This window comes from Zootoca vivipara, chromosome 7 (assembly GCF_965207765.1).
Source record: "Zootoca vivipara chromosome 7, rZooViv2.hap1.1, whole genome shotgun sequence".
Lineage (NCBI taxonomy): Eukaryota > Metazoa > Chordata > Lepidosauria > Squamata > Lacertidae > Zootoca > Zootoca vivipara.
This window is the reverse complement of record NC_142590.1, coordinates 5,387,997-5,403,585: the sequence shown is the minus strand read 5'-3', so window position 1 is coordinate 5,403,585 and position 15,589 is coordinate 5,387,997. Positions and strand designations below refer to the sequence as shown.

Here is a 15,589-nt window from a genome sequence, read left to right as displayed (position 1 = left end):
ATACATGCCTCATGCCCTGAATCATTCTGTCACCAACCCAAAGGCAGCTATGTACAGCGGTCCACCAGGAAAGTTGTCAAGCACAAAGCAAAATATGAGTGGTGTTTGCTTTCTCGGGTCACAAGTTGTACAACCTAGGCTTCCTGGTTTTGCCATTGCCAGTGGATTGCAACCCTATAATACCATTCGCTTCTGTGGCAAAGGCTCTTCCAAAAGCCACAACATGGACTTAAATGAACAACTAAGATAGCAGCCATCTTCTTCAGCAATTCAAAAATGTTGCTAAGATGGCAACTGCTAAAGAAGCGCTGTAAAGCTGCACCCTATGCACAATTACAAGGATGCAAAGTACATGGAACTAAAGGATTATCACTTCTGAGTCAATATGCATAGAATCATTTCAGTTCAAGGTGCAAGTAGAATCTTGTGTGCTCTTCCAATGATCTTCAATGCTTCCGCTGTTCTTAAGTGGAAATAAATGCACAGATTGCTATATACATCATGGGGCGGGCAGGGTGTTTTTGTTTTGATAGCCCATTTGCTATAGCTTGTATCTGTGATCAACCTCCATTAATGGGACTTGGGGCCTTCGTTTTATTAATCAAAGTCAACAAGTTAGAATTCCAATTTGCATAGCCAACTATTTATTCGGTAAAGCTGTCATCATTTGGGAATGACTTCCAAAGAGCTCGCACGCTCTTCCTGGAATAGAGTAACCATGTTATTCACAGAGCGGCGGGGGGAGGGATCACTCCACAATACATCTCTCTTGCAGTGCAGCTAGCCTCTTCAAACATCTGCCATCTTAAAGGTTAAATTAAGGTACCACCAGTTAATAAACTACTGTCTCTAAACATAGCTGAAGAGGCAGGTGTGTGTAGTAAATTGTGAGAAGCTTCAATTTATTCTTCCAAGATTCAGATTTTCAAAGAAAAAGAAGATGCTGCTAGGCAGGAATGACAGATGGAAAGAGAAAGACATGAAAGAGGGAACACACACAATACGCAGGCAGATACAGTAGTGCCCAAGGCCTCTGCAAATTGTCCTGGAGGTCTTCCTGTTGTGGAAGGAGGAATTTTTGGTTTGTCTTTGCTTTTGTTTTTATTATGTATTTGTGTTTTTATATTGTAATTTTATGTCGTGAACTGCCCCGTGGTCAACAAATTTAATAATAATTTTTAAAAAGAATAATGATGATGAAGGCATTTCAGAGTCAATATGCACAGTTGAGTAAGAATGGGTTTAGTTGTAATTTGAGAACATGTCATTTGAGAGATACAGCAATAATACCTTTTTATTAGCTGTTTCAAAACAGGAGGAGGACCACTGAAAAACAACCTGAAGTGTTAAGAGCAGGGATTGGCTACTCTGCCCAGGAAGAGAATGGCATTGATGGCAACTTCCCGTATGAGCACCAAGAAAGGTCTGTTAGCATTGAAGACAAGTTTGTTCAAAGGAAATGAACGGCCTGCGATCATGACTGCTGTGGCGGCAGCTGCCTCACTGCCTTCTTCATTCACCTGCCAATCAAAGATGCACAGAATTTAGGCCACACGTTTTCAAGAACAGTAGCACCGGAGACCAATAGAGATAAGGGCTTCCTTCTTCCATGATGCCCTATCCCAACTCGGGTTGCATGTTTCATTTACTAACTGGTTAGATTAATCAACTAAATAGGTGCCCCCCTGATTACTTGGAAAGCACATTTTGAAATATATACACATGCTGATCAAAAGTATAGTGGCAGACTCTCCAAGTGTCCCTGTTTTCCCGGGACATCCCTGATTTAGAGAAGCCACCCCAGTTTCTGATTTGATCCTGGAATGTCTCCCTTTTCCTTAGGATGTCCTTATTTTCACTGTGGAAATGTTGGAGGATATGGAGTTATCTGACCCCGATCCATCTGAAGGCAATCCTGTATAGGGAAGTTTTTTTTTTAATGTTTCATTATGTTTTTATATATGTTGGAGCAATGGGATGTCCCTATTTTCACTAGACAAATGTTGGAAGGTATGTAGTGAGCAATCACCATCTTGAGGCACCCCCCTTTTCGCTTACAATGGTGGGAATGTCTCTCCTAAAATGATACCTGCTACAACACAAATACCTTTGACATAGGCCCTGTGTGCATGTGCTGGAGCTGTCTGAAAAGGCAGTTGAAAGCAGCAATGAGAACAGCACTGACTTACCTCTAGGGAAGCTTTGTGGAATGCTTCAGATACAAAAACATCCCTCCGGACACCTGAAATTATACCTGAAAGAGACAAGAATTACAGTAAAATTACGGTATAAATAGGCAAGCTGTCGGGGAAAAGCAGGCAGCCACAGGAGTTTATGATGTGGCTATTAAGCATTCAGTGTGGAGAAATTGCCAGCAAATGGTGGGTGGGTGTGCGCGCGCGCATGCACACACCATATCATGTGATTGATTCTGCAGAGTGGGGCTTACCTGCCCCCCCCCCCAATACTTTATTTAAGTTGGCACCCCTGTGGTGGAATATATACACTTTCCACTTATGACACTGTTCCTCATCACATGAGAAGCTGTAGAGCAGGCATCCCCAGACTTCGGCCCTCCAGATGTTTTGGACTGCAATTCCCATCTTCCCTGACCACTGGTCCTGTTAGCTAGGAATCATGGGAGTTGTAGGCCAAAACATCTGGAGGGCCGCAGGTTGGGCATGCCTGCTGTAGAGGGTGCAAAAGGTGGGAGCCGTGTGTGTGTGTGAGAGAGAGAGAGAGAGGAAGGAAGGAAGGAAGGAAGGAAGGAAGGAAGGAAGGAAGGAAGGAAGGAAGGAAGGAAGGAAGGAAGGAAGGACAGGGCTGCAGCAGCTGCCTCACGAACCTGGCTAAAACTGATTGCAGAACAGAAGGTCTGCACTAGAAGGCATAGAGCAAGCTGTCCCTCCAGCATACAGGTGAAACTCGGAAAATTAGAATATCCTCGAAAAGTGCGTTTATTTCAGTAATGCAACTTTTTATTTTTTATTTTTCACAAATGCTCTCTTTTGGAAATTCCACAGTAATAAAACAAATAGTTATAATAATACAAAAATAAACATCGCTATTACATTTCATTAATTACATTCCATTTATAATTGACCCGCCTAATGACAAATAATTACAATCACAACAAATAAAGGCTTGACATATCTTGCTTTGCATGTCATGCATCTATATCATACTGTATATTGGTTTCACCTTTTAAGTTGCTTTACTGAAATAAATGCACTTTTCGACTATATTCTTATTTTCTGAGCTTCACCTGTATGTTGATGGATTTCTATCCCCCAATTGAAAGTGGCACAAGATGGATCTCTGGACTGGACCTTAGAGATCGTATGCATGTTGATGGTCTGAACTGATGGATCATATAAACCAGGTGTGGGGAATCTCTGGCCTCCAGAACTTGGAGCTACAACTTGCCACCACCTCTGACTATTGCCCATGCTGGCTGAGGCCGATGGGAGTTGTACTTCAGCAAGATCTGGGGGGGGGGAAAGACCTCCCCCCAAAAAACACTTGATATAAACAGGAGTTTCAGGGCAAGACTTTCATTTTATCCACCAGATGCACAGATACACCTGGGGACAGTGGGCTTTCAAAACCAGGGCAAAAAATATAATTGTAAAGAAGTTTGTCTAGTTTTATAATTAGGGTTGTTTTTAGGTAAAGGTAAAGGGGCCCCTGACCATTTGGTCCAGTCGTGTCCAACTCTGGGGTTGTGGCGCTCATCTCATTCTATAGGCCGAGGGAGCCGGCGTTTGTAAGCAGACAGATTCTGGGTCATGTAGCCAGCATGACAAAGCTGCTTCTGGCGAACCAGAGCAGCGCACGGAAACGCCGTTTACCTTCCTGCCGGAGTGGTCCCTATGTATCTACTTGCACTTTGATGTGCTTTCAAACTGCTAGGTGGGCAGGAGCTGGGACCGAGCAATGGGAGCTCACCCCGTCGCGGGAATTCGAACCGCCGACCTTCTGATCAGCAAGCCCTAGACTTTGTGGTTTAACCACAGCGCTACCTGGGTCCCAGGGTTGTTTTTACCATGTGCTTATTATTTACTTTTTGGTACACATTCTTAGAAAATCTGGAGAGGAATACTTTTGTTTTGTCTCTCGTGGTAATGAGACCAAGGCTATTCCTGATAAATTGTGTGTGTGGCCTGCGGGCAGGGAGGTAGCATATAAGCAAAGTTTTGCATATGGTTGTTAAAACTGGATATATTATTTTGAAATAAATCTTAACTATTTGAAGGTTTTGGATCTTTTGTGACAGTATCAGTGTGGCAACAAGAGAAGTGGCGCCAGTAAATAAAGGGGCACAGAACATATAATTAGTAGTACAGTGGTGCCTCGCTTAACGAATGCCCTGCTTAACGAAATTTCCACTTATCGAAAGGTTTTTTCTAGCGGAGGTTGCCGTGGAACGAATTAAATTCGTCTAGCGAGGCACCACTGTACGTGGCTGCAGATCATAGAGTGACAAGCAGAACGTAGATGTTCCATGAACTTCCTGAGACCAAACACAGGTATGCCAACATATAGAATCATAGAATTGTAGAGTTGGAAGGGATCCCAAGGGTCATCTAGTCCAACCCCCTGCCATGCAGGAATCTCAACTAAAGTATCCATGACAGATGGCCATCCAACCTCTGCTTAAAAACCTCCAAAGAAGGAGGTTTTTACAATAAGGAGGTCTAGAAAGTTGTTATGCTTAGAATCTTAGGAATCCAAGTTGTTAACCTCAAAGATCTTTGAAACTGAATGTGTTTTTAAAAACAGCTTTGAAAAAAACATTTTTTGCCAGGTGTGAGTTTCTATGCATAAAACTTTATCCTGAGGGCAGAGGGGCATCCTATCCTCTTTCCAAGCACAGGAGCCCTTTGAGACTGACCTGGCAGATTGGCAAGTTCCGGTCTGAAGAGATCAGTCAGCCCCATCTGTTCCAGCTTCTCCTTCAGGCTGAAACTGTCCTCCATACGGAAGCGGGGCAGATGCACTGAGATGGAGGCCTCTCTCAGGACATTCAGCCAGCCTTCCAGCTTCTCGGCTGTCAGCCCCTGTTCCACTTGTGCCAGGGAGGTCTGTGCAAAGGGCAGGATGAGGACCATGGTGATGTCATCTCCTTTGTAGGGCAGCTCCAGGACCTGTACTTTGGAGCTTGCAAAAGAGGCATACTTGAATGTCGCTTCCTGATACATTGTAGGCACAGAGCAAGGCTCAGAAGCACTTCTGTAAAAGGTCTCCACCTTTGTATTTTCGAGCTGGAACTTGGATTTCCAGTGGCCCTGAGTTAATGCATTAAAATAAAAGAGAACAATCAGTCAAGAAGCCAGGTATCTGGACTACCCAGTGCAATTTACTTTGGCCCTGATTTCTCACCAACCCCATGCAGGTTTACTCCCTACAAGGAAATTATTAATCTGGAATAATTACCACACATGGCTCTGTATCACTAAAATGGATTGGGATCTACAGAAAAGCATCTGAAGATTTTTTTTGGGGGGGGGAACCCCACCTTTGTTAAGACAGGTTGAGAAGTAACTACAGTGGTACCTCTACTTATGAATAACTCTTCTTACGAATGTTTCTACTTACGAACGGAGCTCCGTCGGCCATCTTGGATGCGGTTCAGATAGGGTTGCTTCGACTTACGCATTTATTCTCCCAATGCATTCCTATGGGATTCGACTTACAATTCTTTTTTCGACTTACGAATGTGCGTTCGGAACACATAAAATTCGTAAGTAGAGGTACCACTGTATTTCATGTTGAGATGTCTTGAGCGAGTGCCCACTGAAAGGGATCACGACAGAAACAGGCTTTGGATACACAAACTGATGATCTCACTTCCATTCCCACTGATGTTTACAATTATGCCTTGTAAGGTTGGGCAGGCAATCAGACACTGCTCCCTCACAACTGGCTCCTCATCCTCTCTGCAGACTAGCTACAGTATATTCCTGGCAGTGGCCTCTGGATCAGTTTTGTGAAGCCAGCATCCTCATGGGGCATGGCTGCCCCCCCACACACACCCTGCCGTCAGGAACATAGCTAGGCTTGGTTTCAGAAAATAATTTTCTCCTTCCATCAACAGCCCCTCTCCCCTCTGTGAGTGAGTTTTAAACCACCTTTCATCAGTTCAAGCATGCCACTCTTGTGACCTTTCCATACCTTAAAGTAAATAGTGTTGACCAGTACCAAACTGGTGAGGGCATCAATGCCTCCTTCTGGGATCACGTTATTGATGAGCTTCTCTGTTTTGTTTGCCACCCAATCATTAATGAGTGCCCTAGATAATTCTGGCTTCTCCTGAAATGGGGAACATAGAAAAGGCTCTATGAAACCTTGCATTCTACCAGACAATGAATTCAGATGTTTAATTCTTTAATTCGGTTCAAAGCTAATAGAATTTCTCAACCACAGTCCCTCAGTACTATTGTTCAACACCTACAGTAAAGGACATAAAGAACTGGAGGCAATACCATCGGCCTATTTGGAAAAAAATGTGTCCAAGGTCATGGTTACCAACCAGCCAAAACTATACAGGTCAGTAAAAATTGTCCTCTTGGCCAGTTGACAGAATTGGAGGATTAAAAAACCAATAAAAATGTAGTAGGGGCATTTTTGCTACGGTATGTCATAAGTAGCGCTCACATGTGGACTAAGGGAAGTAGCTGTGTTTATAAGTGAATGGCACATGCATGCCACTGTGAATGAATACACCTTGCAGGGCAACTGTACTCAAATCACAGCAGTTCTGACTGTGAGAGAGAATTTCCTGGTAGTAGTTTGCAGTTCTGGAACTCCTTGCCCAGGGAAATTCAATGGACCCCATTTGTCTCGACCTTCTGTAAAAAGAACAGGACGTGCAAATGGGTTGGGAGGTAATATGACCAAGCCAACACCAATGAAATAACAGAGTAACACCATGGGGGGAGGGGGAGCAAATACATTTTGTGGCATATGCTGTCTTAAATGCAGCTTGTTGATGACTTGTGACAATGTCTGGTTGACATGGAAACTGCTTCAATCAAGTAGTATATAAATTTTATGAAACAAATGCATTTTGTGAAATAAACAGGAAAAATCCAGAGAATGACTCTTAAGCCAAAGCCCTGAGAGTAAAAACCACAGGTGTGAAAATCTTAATTCACACCAACCTGTTCTCCGTAATGGTTTTATTCCATTTTTTTTCCATCATAGCAATTCATTAAGAAAAAGGCAACCCTATAACTTGTCCAGAGCAACAGCCAAATCCAAAGCAAATTAGCACAGAATTAGAAAATATTACCTTTGAACAAATCAAATAAAGTTGCAAAGTGCAGGAGGGGGCAGAGAAGAGGAGGAAATCAGGTCTGGATGCGAGGCTGGGATGTGAGTCATTTGAGGAGCAAAAGTGAATGTGGAGCGTGGAGGGAAACTTAGCACCCAAACAGCAACAAAACAAAACAAAAACCTGCATTAACTTCTAGTTTGCGTACATCAGTATCCATCCTTCAAGTTCAGAAATGTCTAAGACAATAAGAAATCTATTCACACCTCTTAATAGCATCATCACATTCATGACTCACTTTGAAGTTCAAAGGCCAGAGTTTAGCTCCATAAACCACCTCACTAACATTCTGATAGGTTTCGTTGAAGCTGAAGGACTTCTCCCCAAAGAGGCGGTTGGCCGACACCAACTCTGATGATTTGTTGGCTTTCTTGTAAAGTCGGCAGTTAAGTTTGGCAAAGAAGAAGTGGACCTGATCCGATGTCTTTTCTGAAATGGTGTCAAATTGAAAAACCTGCAAAAACAGAACAATGACAACAGGAATTGAAGGCCAGGCCAGGAAGGTGGATGAATTCTGTTTGTGCATCTCAGAGGGAACTCAAACACGCTACGGAGTCTCTTGACTACAGCGGCCACCCAGGCAACCCAATGTATTGTGTCACACAAACAGAAAAGAGGTTGTACTTCTTAAACTTTTTTTTTAAGCTGGAACAATAATTGGAAGCCAGATGTGCCTGAAAACTAGCTTAGCCAATAAAGTTATTTGCACATGGATTTACATAGCCTAATTCTGTGATAAAATCATTTACAATGAATAGTCATTTTGCCTTTGTTAACTATTTCCAATAAGCTTCATCAGATGCATCCCTTTTAGTCTACCATAGTTCATAATACCATAGAACAGGGGTCCCCAGACTACGGCCCCCGGGCCGGATGCGGCCCAATTAGCCTCCCAATCCGGCCCGCGACGACCCCCGCCGCCCGCCGCCACCCGCTCTTACGGCGTGCGGCGCGGCGACGATCTTCAAAATCGGCAAAAAATCGCCGAAAATGCTTTGTGCGCATGCGTATGGGCCTCTCCCGACCCAGAAGAGGTCATTTCCGATGCACTTCCGGGTCGGGGGAGGCCCATACGCATGCGCACAAGCGATTTTCGGCGATTTTTTTCCGACCGTGTGCGTGTGCGCATGCGCACGGGCGCGCACTCCCCCGCCCTCCGCCCCGCTGCACGCGCACTCCCCTGCTCTCCGGCCCGCCGCGCGGTCGGCGCGGCGGGCACCGGCCCGAAGCCCGGTAAGTCTGGGGACCCCTGCCATAGAATCATAGAGTTGGAAGAGACCACAAGGGCCATCCAGTCCAACCCCCTGCCAAGCAGGAAACACCATCAAAGCATTCTTGACATATGCCTGTCAAGCCTCTGCTTAAAGACCTCCAAAGAAGGAGACTCCACCACACTCCTTGGTAGCAAATTCCAGTGCCGAACAGCTCTTACTGTCAGGAAGTTCTTCCTAATGTTTAGGTGGAATCTTCTTTCTTGTAGCTTGAATCCATTGCTCTGTGTCCGCTTCTCTGGAGCAGCAGAAAACAACCTCCCTCCCTCCTATATATGACATCCTTTTATATATTTGAACATGGCTATCATATCACTCACCCCTTAACCTTCTCTTCTCCAGGCTAAACATACCCAGCTCCCTAAGCTGTTCCTCATAAGGCATTGTTTCCAGGCCTTTGACCATTTTGGTTGCCCTCCTCTGGACACGTTCCAGCTTGTCAGTATCCTTCTTGAACTATGGTGCCCAGAACTGGACACAGTACTCCAGGTGAGGTCTGACCAGAGCAGAATACAGTGGTACTATTACTTCCCTTGATCTAGATGCTATACTCCTATTGATGCAGCCCAGAATTGCATTGGCTTTTGTAGCTGCTGCATCACACTGTTGACTCATGTCAAGTTTGTGGTCTACCAAGACTCCTAGATCCTTTTCATATGTACTGCTCTCAAGCCAGGTGTCACCCATCCTGTATTTGTGCCTTTCATATATTTTTTTTGCCCAAGTGTAGTACTTTACATTTCTTCCTGTCAAAATCCATCTTGTTTGTTTTGGCCCAGTTGTCTAATCTGTTAAGGTCATTTTGAAGTGTGATCCTGTCCTCTGGGGTATTAGCCACCCCTCCCAATTTGCAAACTTGCTCAGGATGCCCTCAAGCCCATATACTTGCTACTACTTGCTACTACTCTGTTTGTATATACTTGCTACTACTCTGTTTGTTGGGATCCCGGAAGCCTAGACCCAAATTTGAGGCAAGAACCCCAGCAGAGATTTAACATGGCAAAACATGCAGCAAAGAAAAGATGGAAATATAATATAAATCTTTAAAAATGTGCCCTTTCAGTGAGTTCCTAAGTATCCCACTTCCCTACCACAGAGAGACCACAGGTTTGGGAACTTATAAAATGGTTAAGTTACAAAACTATTCAAAGGTCAGGTTCATGTACTTTTCCATACAGCAGTCAGAAAAAGTTGCGCGGGCAGTAAAATGTTGCTTGATTACAAAATGCTAGAAGTTCCTAAACCATTGGTATAGAAAAAAGCTAGTTTCAGACTGCATTCTTGTTGATAAAGCCATGTGGTTGGAGGGAGCAGCTCAGAGCTCCTCACACAACTGATTTCACATGTAGACTGAGACAATGAAAGGCTTGGTTGCCCATTTCATCCCAAGGTGAGGGGAAGTGACCTAAGCTAAGCTTTACTTTATGGCTTTTACCCAGGCATCCCCAACCTGCGGCCCTCCAGATGTTTTGGACTACAATTCCCATCATCCCTGACCACTGGTCCTGTTAGCTAGGGATCATGGGAGTTGTAGGCCAAAACATTTGGAGGGCCGCAGGTTGGGGATGTCTGCTTTAACCCCTTCCTGCATTAATTTGTCTCAAATATGCTTATATGAGGCTGGTTACTCTACACTGTTTATTCTGCATTCATCCTGACTTACTGACATTAAGCTTCCACAATGGTTAAACTATGTCTGGTCTTTACTGAGCATTTGTACTGATTTGTTTGTGGGGTAGTTCTATGACAATGGACATTCTGCTTTTGGTGTGTTTACACATCTTTCCTCATCACTTTCCTGACCACAAAATGTCACTTTCTTTCTTAAAGCGGATTTGTTGTGCTAGAGCAAGAGAGCCCTTTCATCCACTTTAACTGAACAGGCCTAAAGTTCTGGTATGTGCTCAAATTTCTCCAGCAAAATACCGAGAGTCTGGAGGAACCTTTAGTCTTCCAGATGAAACATATTGTTTGCAGGGGGAAAGCACAATTTCCCCTCTGTCCCTTGGGGGAGGGAATCTATGAGACTGCTCAGCATATGTTGATGGAAGAGACAAGGGAGAGCACCAGGGGCGTAGGAAGGGGTACAGGGGGTGCTGTCTGAAGTGTCATCCCTGAGCGGGTGACAAAGTGGCACACCGCGGGGGGCAGCACTGGGAATGACACGACCCAAAACGGCAGCATGGGGCTTGCATCCGCCAGGCAGACTCTGTGGGCAGCTTGCCACGGCGCCCCCCTGAGCGAATCGCTGTCGCGCCCCCATGGGGGGCTTGCCCCCGCCCCCACCATTCTGGGTCCTGGAGCAGCTAGCTACGCCCCTGGAGAGCACCGTCCACCTGCAAGGCCTCCTGCACAAGCCCCACTGAGTAACAGCCTTGGAGAGCTCATTTTGCCTGATGTGAACCTGACGTTCCAAACAAATCACCATCCATAGTCACAAGGATGAAAAGCTTGCTTTGTTTTTGGTAACTGAAAGCTTATGGTTTTTCAGAACTTAAATTTGCATGTACAGATCATTCTAGAAGGTCTGCCTCCACTGCCCCGGGAGACGCTGGGAATCCTGCACTGGTCCACATGGTCTTGGGAGCCACAGTGCCAGTCCACACAGACTAGGGGAAGCTGCGGCCTCCTCCTCAGCTGGTGCCACAGACGTACTTCTGGACGTCAGCTTCCAGAAGGGCCACAACAGGAGGAGGAAGAGTGATGGGGACAAGGTAAGTTTGGGTCCCGTGCTCTGGCACGGCCAGAGCATTGGAGCCAAAACAGGACATCCTGGACTGGGATCAGTAGCCGGGGTGGCTTCTGTCAATCTGAGACGTCCCACTTAGAACAGTATGACCTTCCTTCCAGTGCAGATTTAGGGACACACAAGAGGGGGAAAAGGGAGGGAAGTCTTGTTGTTTGATGGGCGCTTGATCTGCTTGCACAACTGCCCTATATGCAACATGCTGATCTGTGATATTCTTTATTCATAGTAGCCTATGGTTTTATGTCCTGAACCAATACATAAAAACCACGTGGAAAGATTAACAACCAAATAGTAAAATAATTAAGCCTTTTTGGGAGCTGATTTACAACGAGTTAAAAAGATTGTTAAAATACACATTCCCCCAAAAAAACCCTGAGTTAATTTTGTTGGGCTTAATAGGAAGTGAAATAAGAAAGGAGGATGTAAGAAAATTTATGTATGCCACCACAGCAGCCAGAGTGCTCCTAGCTCAGAAGTGGAAAACCACTGAGATTCCATCAGTAGAGGACTGGAGAGGTAAAATGGTAGAGTACACAGAACTAGCTAAATTGACTGGAAGGGTAAGAGATCAAAAAGACCAGAAAATCCAGAAAGAATGGGGTAAATTTGCAGAATATCTTAAAACGTACTGTAAAACACCAATCATGCCTATAGGGACTTTGTAACACCTGCATCTGTAATAATTGAGATTATATAGAAGAGGACAGGGTATAATTAAACAAATAAGAAATGGATTCATAAGAGCGCAAGTAGAAAAATTTGACAAATAAAACCAAAGTTGAGGGAAAGGGGAAGCCGAGTTCGGCAGAACAAATGTTGAATGTGTTGTAACTAAAGGAGATATCCCTAAAAATGCACAATTTGGGATATATATATATTATTATTATGGAAAGATTAACAACCAAGCATGGAGTGGAAATCATTCGAGTCTTCCAAAAGGAAAGACTCCAGCTCCGTCTTATGCAAGAAGGCTGTCCAAACATAACCTGGCCCCACATTACCTCCATTAGCTGCTGGAGGGTGTTGCCACAGGCCCCCAGCTTAGTCATGGCAAAGGCTGTGGAGATGCTGAGGGGTGACAAGAAGATGTTCTCCTTGGCATTCCTGGAGGTGGTCAGGTTCTTGTAGAAGAGGGCAGCAAAGCGAGAATTGGCCTTGGACAACTCCCAGACCCGTGGGTTGGTAGAGCTGGGAATGTTCTCTGGAATCGGCCCAGAGGCTGCAGCCTCCTGGGCCTTCTTATCTGGGTTGCGGTAGATACAAATAGGGTTGACAGGGATATCCTTTGGCTTGGCAGTACACACATCCTTCACTAAATGGTGTTGTGGAGTTACAGCAGGCAATGTACAGATGAGAAGTAGTACTGGGAGCTGCATCTTCCTGTAAGCAAGAGAGGGGTGGACTAAAGATAAAGAGATCCAGCTTTCTCAAACATAAATGAGCATGCAGACAGATAAACAACCTATGGCACTTCCTGCTGCTAAAACAGCCACCCATGAAGTATCTTAGTGGAAGAAATCAGAGAGTAAGCAAAATGGTGCTTATTCTTCAATGAATGAGTTCAGGAGCAAGACAGATGAAACAAACAGCATTTTACTCCTGTAATGATGGTGCTGTAATCTAAGAGAGTTTAAAATGCAGAACTGAACATAGTTGTTTGTTTTTTAATTGGGATTGGCAATTTCCCCCCCTTTTGCTCTAATGCAGGCATCCCCAAACTGCGGCCCTCCAGATGTTTTGGCCTACAACTCCCATGATCCCTAGCTAACAAGACCAGTGGTCGGGGAAAATGGGAATTGTAGTCCAAAACATTTGGAGGGCCGAAGTTTGGGGATGCCTGCTCTAATGCATTCAGGATTTAGAAACAATTGTAAAGCCTGGAATGCCAGGTGGGAGTGGGGAGAGAAATGTTAATTGCATGCTTCACAACTGAAGTAATACACGTGACTGCCTTGCAGGGGGTTGGACTAGATGAACCTTGGGGTCCCTTCCAACTCTGTTTCTATGATTCTCTGAGTGTCCAAAGGGCACCCCTCCCCCCGGTAAGGCCATTAAGTCCAGCGTCAAAAATGACCTGTTTGCCCCAATGATACTGCCATTGAGAGTCTTATCTTCCTTGAATCCATCAAATACCCTTTTTAAGCCATCAGAATTGGCCAGACCCTTCACTGTTACATTTTGTGGTCACAAATTAAGAGTTTAACTTTGCATTGTATGGCAGAACACCTTCTTTTGCTTCACCTTAACCTTTTAGTTTCACTGAGTGGCCCAAAGTTGTAGTATGAGAAGGTGCATGTTGTGTATAAGAGTCGTTTTTCTTCATCTTATATACCTGTATCATGTTCCACAATGAATCACCTTTTTGCTACAGCATGCCCAGACAGTTTAGCGCAAAAATTCAAACGGTTGCCCCACTGAGGTAAGGCTTTACTAATAAATGAGGGAACTACCCCTTTGCTGTCTTTTAATAGTACGCCAAACTCCACCACCTGAGGCAGGTGACCTCACCTGGTTGAATGGCTGGACTGGCTCCGATTTAAAGAAACCTTCAAGAACTGGGATCTCTTACCTCCTCCTTCCTGGGGCTTTCTCTCCTCTTAAGGCAGGGCGAGCAAATGGCTGGTTTGCTTGCTTTTGGCAAAGTTCATCCCAGTCAGTAAGAGTGTTCCTTCTACTCAGCCAGAGCCAAAACAAGGGGAAAGGGGGTGGGAAGGCCATGGAGGTCAAAGGAGAATGACCAGCTGAAGCAGGTTAAACAAAGAGCGAGGCCAAGCAATGTTTGATCTGAGAGATTTAATGTTCAACTCGATGTGGGAATGTCTGGATATATACCGCACATATGAAACCGCAAATAGACCCAGCAGCACTGGAGAAGTAGTAACAGGAGAAAGTTTCTGTTTTATTTCTTAAAACTATTATTCGTTCATTTTGTTGGAAACACACAATATGAATAAAGCCCATGAAAGCAATGTAATCCTACTCATTTTTCCTGGGAGAAAGCAGTTTTGCAAGCCAGCCCTCCTCTTTGCAACACGTGACCTTTCCTGGTCTTAAAGGTGGCAGCTATGGGATGATGACAACATAGAGAGGAAGGGAACGCCCAGCCAGCCTGCTTTTAAGAGCCTTTGCATGAGAACCATGCCTGCCCCCAGAACTGTTTCATAAAAATACGTATTGCTTGGACCAGCACTTGCAGATATAAGCAGCCATGCCAGGGGGCAGCAGGGGAGAGGACTGGAAGGTAGTAGCCCAATGACTGGGATGGGAAGAAACACAGGGCCTGCCTACATCACACATTTCAACTGCTTTAATAGAAGCTCCATCTCCCTGGCAACCCAAAGAGCTGTATTTCTGTGAGGCGGGCTAGGAATCTCCATCAGACAATGCTCAGGGCCTCAACAAAACTATAGTTCCCAAGACACTTTTTGAAGAACCTTTTGACAGAGTTGGGAGCCTGGATTGTGTTCGGTTGATTTTTGGCTGTACACACTGTTGTGATTAAAAAATCAATCTTCCCATCAGACTGAGAATATCTACTCACTCACCCAGTTTAATATATTCACCATTCTTCAGCAGGGTTTCTTTTTTTTCAGCAAAGTAAGATGCTCACATATCTGTCAAACAAAGCTTTAATAATAAAGAAAACTCACACAGCAACAGTGTCTGAGAGAAACTAAAACAGCATCATGAGGCAAGAATGAGAATCCGCCTCTCTAACTGAACTGAACTGACCTGAACACCCCAAGGGAGGGGCCAATTCCAGGGCACAACACAAAATCCCCGCCCACCAGATGCCAGACATTCTACTATTCAAATTAGGCCCGAGTGTTTTCCTTACATACACACCGTGCCCTGAATGCACACACCCGCACCCAAATTCTGGGCACTGTAGTTTACCTCTCACAGAGTTAAAATTCTCATCAACCCTTAGCAAACTAGTGCACAGAAATTTGCTTCAAATGTGTTTTAAATGTATAACACGCATGTAGCCTGTAATGTATGTTTTGGGTAGGAGGGTTGCAAACATATGCAATTGTTCAATGGACCTGTGTTTGGTTTGTGCTGCTAGGCTCTGAATACTTAAGATTGTGCAATATTTGAGCATGTTGATGAAGCCCTATATTCTCCAGAAGTCTGCAGAAATAATGTGATTACCAGACTCCTAGTTTCAATCACACTTCTGAAGATGTTGTGTTCTGCAACTTTCAAGTGTCATTTCCAACGTCAAGCCTT

At 44.6% G+C, this 15,589-nt stretch overlaps 1 protein-coding gene across 2 annotated transcripts; it reads right to left on the bottom strand.

Annotated features, from left to right (window-relative positions):
* Positions 1-1,226: 1,226 nt before the first annotated feature.
* SERPINC1 (serpin family C member 1) lies at positions 1,227-14,089 on the bottom strand. Of its 2 annotated transcripts, none has more exons than XM_035122424.3 (7): positions 13,926-14,089; positions 12,358-12,736; positions 7,575-7,790; positions 6,175-6,312; positions 4,895-5,288; positions 2,190-2,254; positions 1,227-1,520 (listed from the first exon to the last, which is right to left on the bottom strand). In XM_035122424.3, the coding sequence occupies exons 1-7, from the start codon at positions 14,072-14,074 to the stop codon at positions 1,347-1,349; spliced, it is 1,515 nt and encodes a 504-aa protein (XP_034978315.3). In that variant the 5' UTR covers positions 14,075-14,089; the 3' UTR covers positions 1,227-1,346. The 2 variants fall into 2 exon arrangements, with proteins under 2 accessions (XP_034978315.3, XP_034978316.3); XM_035122425.3 differs by having other exon boundaries at positions 13,865-14,016.
* Positions 14,090-15,589: the final 1,500 nt, after the last annotated feature.